This window comes from Oncorhynchus tshawytscha, unplaced genomic scaffold, assembly GCF_018296145.1.
Source record: "Oncorhynchus tshawytscha isolate Ot180627B unplaced genomic scaffold, Otsh_v2.0 Un_contig_1859_pilon_pilon, whole genome shotgun sequence".
NCBI classification, from domain to species: domain Eukaryota; kingdom Metazoa; phylum Chordata; class Actinopteri; order Salmoniformes; family Salmonidae; genus Oncorhynchus; species Oncorhynchus tshawytscha.
In genome coordinates, this window is record NW_024609732.1 from 207,501 (window position 1) to 212,500 (window position 5,000).

General features: G+C 47.0%; 1 protein-coding gene across 2 annotated transcripts in view; it reads right to left on the bottom strand.

Moving 5' to 3' along the window:
- The window catches only part of maml3 (mastermind-like transcriptional coactivator 3), a 242,728-nt gene that overhangs the window by 131,942 nt on the left and 105,786 nt on the right, over positions 1-5,000 (bottom strand). For both annotated transcript variants that reach the window (XM_042317349.1, XM_042317348.1), the window contains exon 3: positions 1-667. This exon is cut by the window's left edge and continues 365 nt beyond it. In XM_042317349.1, coding sequence (XP_042173283.1) covers positions 1-667 — 667 coding nt within the window. The remainder of the gene's footprint in view (positions 668-5,000) is intronic.

The following is a 5,000-nucleotide window of genomic DNA, read 5'->3' on the forward strand; positions in this document are numbered from 1 at the left end:
TTGTCTGTTGTTGTTGACTTATCATGCCCATGTGGTTGTGGGGGTTCTGAGGGAGGTAGTTGTTCATGGGAGCTTTGGGGCCGTTGCTCGAGGTCATCCCAGCCACCAGGGGGCCCTGCTGGCCAGGGTTGAAGGCTTGAGGTGGGTACATCATCGGGCTGTTGGGCTTGTCCTGCTGGTTGAAGGCTTGAGGTGGGTACATCATCGGGCTGTTGGGCTTGTCCTGCTGGTTGAAAGGAGCAGAGGCGTAGGGGCTGGTTGGAGCTCCGGCTGGGGACCAGTTAGCCTGCTGCTGTTGCTGCTGCTGTTGTTTCTGCTGCTGCATTAGCTTAGCGCGCTGCTGTGCCGCCATCGCTTTCAGTTGCTCAGCAGGCGACAGTTCAGAGGTCACCGGCCCAGGCCCTTGGATTCCAGTGGGGACTCCAGGGCCATTGGATCCTGTACCCGCCTGGCCCACACCTTGGCCTGGGTTCATCATAAATCCATTCCCTGGTCTGGGGCCGGCCTGCGTCTGGGCCTGGGTGGGCGTCTGCGGCGACCGGGCCACACAGTTGGGGAGAGGGGAGCCTGAGGCCATGGCGACCTGTGGGGACTGCTGCAAAGGCTGCTGGGGCGGTGTTCCGTTGGCGGCGGTGGCAAACTGAGGGCCCGAAGACGACGGCCGGACCTGAGGGGAGAGGCCATTTCATTTGGGTTATTTAGAAATGATAACATTACAGAAAACAGCTACATTTCATATACCAGAGTAACATGGACAACATACTGTAATCACAGGCAGTAGAGGCACAATCACATTTCAATCACATCATAATCACATCACATTCAAACAAGACCACAATCACATCATAATCACATCACATCACATTCAAACAAGACCACAATCACATCATAATCAATCAATCATCGTATTCAAACAAGACCACAATCCCTTTCTTTCTTCCACATCTATTCTGACGAACGTTATGGGTCCTTGAGGCAAATTTGTTCAGCATCAGCAAAGACTCCTACATACAAAGACTCACGTCTCACGTTCAAACGGGTGGTGGAATATGATGATTTCAGTGAGACTGCTTATAACAGCGCCACCTACGGGCCACTAGGTGACATTATTTGTTGACCATGTTACTTCATGGCCTCTAGTTTCTGTGTGACGAATTTGAAAAGAAGAAATAATTCTATGCTGGAGTTATTTGACCATGTCCATTTGATTTATTTGTAATAATCTAAGAATAAGGTGTCATTTGACAGTATTTAAGGGACAGCAACGGTAAGAGAACAATCACCTGCTTTATTATTTAACTATTGAAAACAATCTACAAACAAAAACAACATGAACTAAATGTGAAGTTAAATGGGGTTTTAGAAACACCGTTGGCTGTGGATAAGGTAGAAACACCGTTGGCTGTGGATAAGGTAGAAACACCGTTGGCTGTGGATAAGGTAGAAACACCGTTGGCTGTGGATAAGGTAGAAACACCGTTGGCTGTGGATAAGGTAGAAACACCGTTGGCTGTGGATAAGGTAGAAACACCGTTGGCTGTGGATAAGGTAGAAACACCGTTGGCTGTGGATAAGGTAGAAACACCGTTGGCTGTGGATAAGGTAGAAACACCGTTGGCTGTGGATAAGGTAGAAACACCGTTGGCTGTGGATAAGGTAGAAACACCGTTGGCTGTGGATAAGGTAGAAACACCGTTGGCTGTGGATAAGGTAGAAACACCGTTGGCTGATAAGGTAGAAACACCGTTGGCTGATAAGGTAGAAACACCGTTGGCTGTGGATAAGGTAGAAACACCGTTGGCTGTGGATAAGGTAGAAACACCGTTGGCTGTGGATAAGATAGAAACACCGTTGGCTGTGGATAAGGTAGAAACACCGTTGGCTGTGGATAAGGTAGAAACACCGTTGGCTGTGGATAAGGTAGAAACACCGTTGGCTGTGGATAAGGTAGAAACACCGTTGGCTGTGGATAAGGTAGAAACACCGTTGGCTGTGGATAAGGTAGAAACACCGTTGGCTGTGGATAAGGTAGAAACACCGTTGGCTGTGGATAAGGTAGAAACACCGTTGGCTGTGGATAAGGTAGAAACACCGTTGGCTGTGGATACAGTAGAAACACCGTTGGCTGTGGATAAGGTAGAAACACCGTTGGCTGTGGATAAGGTAGAAACACCGTTGGCTGTGGATGAGGTAGAAACACCGTTGGCTGTGGATAAGGTAGAAACACCGTTGGCTGTGGATGAGGTAGAAACACCGTTGGCTGTGGATAAGGTAGAAACACCGTTGGCTGTGGATGAGGTAGAAACACCGTTGGCTGTGGATAAGGTAGAAACACCGTTGGCTGATAAGGTAGAAACACTGTTGGCTGTGGATAAGGTAGAAACACCATTGGCTGTGGATAAGGTAGAAACACCGTTGGCTGTGGATACGGTAGAAACACTGTTGGCTGTGGATAAGGTAGAAACACCGTTGGCTGTGGATAAGGTAGAAACACCGTTGGCTGTGGATAAGGTAGAAACACCGTTGGCTGTGGATAAGGTAGAAACACCGTTGGCTGTGGATAAGGTAGAAACACCGTTGGCTGTGGATAAGGTAGAAACACCGTTGGCTGTGGATAAGGTAGAAACACCGTTGGCTGTGGATAAGGTAGAAACACCGTTGGCTGTGGATAAGGTAGAAACACCGTTGGCTGTGGATACAGTAGAAACACCGTTGGCTGTGGATAAGGTAGAAACACCGTTGGCTGTGGATACGGTAGAAACACCGTTGGCTGTGGATAAGGTAGAAACACCGTTGGCTGTGGATACGGTAGAAACACCGTTGGCTGTGGATAAGGTAGAAACACCGTTGGCTGTGGATGAGGTAGAAACACCGTTGGCTGTGGATGAGGTAGAAACACCGTTGGCTGTGGATGAGGTAGAAACACCGTTGGCTGTGGATAAGGTAGAAACACCGTTGGCTGTGGATAAGGTAGAAACACCGTTGGCTGTGGATAAGGTAGAAACACCGTTGGCTGTGGATAAGGTAGAAACACCGTTGGCTGTGGATAAGGTAGAAACACCGTTGGCTGTGGATGAGGTAGAAACACCGTTGGCTGTGGATAAGGTAGAAACACCGTTGGCTGTGGATAAGGTAGAAACACCGTTGGCTGTGGATAAGGTAGAAACACGTTGGCTGTGGTTGGCTGTGGATAAGGTAGAAACACCGTTGGCTGTGGATAAGGTAGAAACACCGTTGGCTGTGGATAAGGTAGAAACACCGTTGGCTGTGGATAAGGTAGAAACACCGTTGGCTGTGGATAAGGTAGAAACACCATTGGCTGTGGATAAGGTAGAAACACCGTTGGCTGTGGATAAGGTAGAAACACCGTTGGCTGTGGATAAGGTAGAAACACTGTTGGCTGTGGATGAGGTAGAAACACTGTTGGCTGTGGATAAGGTAGAAACACCGTTGGCTGTGGATAAGGTAGAAACACCATTGGCTGGAGGTAGAAACACCGTTGGCTGTGGATAAGGTAGAAACACCGTTGGCTGTGGATAAGGTAGAAACACCGTTGGCTGTGGATGAGGTAGAAACACCGTTGGCTGTGGATGAGGTAGAAACACCATTGGCTGTGGATGAGGTAGAAACACCGTTGGCTGTGGATGAGGTAGAAACACCGTTGGCTGATAAGGTAGAAACACCGTTGGCTGTGGATGAGGTAGAAACACCGTTGGCTGTGGATGAGGTAGAAACACCGTTGGCTGTGGATGAGGTAGAAACACCGTTGGCTGTGGATGAGGTAGAAACACCGTTGGCTGTGGATACGGTAGAAACACCGTTGGCTGTGGATAAGGTAGAAACACCGTTGGCTGTGGATGAGGTAGAAACACCGTTGGCTGTGGATAAGGTAGAAACACGTTGGCTGATAAGGTAGAAACACCGTTGGCTGTGGATGAGGTAGAAACACCGTTGGCTGTGGATAAGGTAGAAACACCGTTGGCTGTGGATGAGGTAGAAACACCGTTGGCTGTGGATAAGGTAGAAACACCGTTGGCTGTGGATAAGGTAGAAACACCGTTGGCTGTGGATAAGGTAGAAACACCATTGGCTGTGGATAAGGTAGAAACACCGTTGGCTGTGGATAAGGTAGAAACACCGTTGGCTGGAGGTAGAAACAGGGGGGTCTGAGCAGGATGTCATTCATGTGGAAATGTCTTTATGTCAACATTACGTTGTTTGATTTTGTTGATGTAGGTTTTTTGTTTGTTGTAAAAATAATAATAATAAATATATATATATATATACTAACATTCAAAAGTTTGGGGTCACTTAGAAATGTCCTTATTTTATAAAGAAACGCAAAAAAAAAATCTCCATTAAAATAACATCAAATTGATCAGAAATACAGTGTAGACATCGTTAATGTTGTAAATGACTATTGTAGCTGGAAACGGCTGATTTGTAATGGAATATCTACATAGGTGTTCAGAGGCCCATTATCAGCAACCATCACTCCTGTGTTCCAATGGCACGTTGTGTTAGCTAATCCAAGTTTATCATTTTAAAAGGCTAATTGATCATTATGAAACCCTTTTGCAATCATGTTAGCACAGCTGGAAACTGTTGTTCTGATTCCGTGGCCTCCAAGTAAAACTAAATGCATGCTCTTCAACCGATCGCTACCTGCACCTACCCGCCTGTCCAACATCACTACTCTGGACGGCTCTGACTTAGAATACGTGGACAACTACAAATACCTGGGTGTCTGGTTAGACTGTAAACTCTCCTTCCAGACTCACATCAAACATCTCCAATCCAAAGTTAAATCTAGAATTGGCTTCCTATTTCGCAACAAAGTATCCTTCACTCATGCTGCCAAACATACCCTTGTAAAACTGACCATCCTACCAATCCTTGACTTTGGCGATGTCATTTACAAAATAGCCTCCAACACTCTACTCAACAAATTGGATGCAGTCTATCACAGTGCCATCCGTTTTGTCACCAAAGCCCCATAT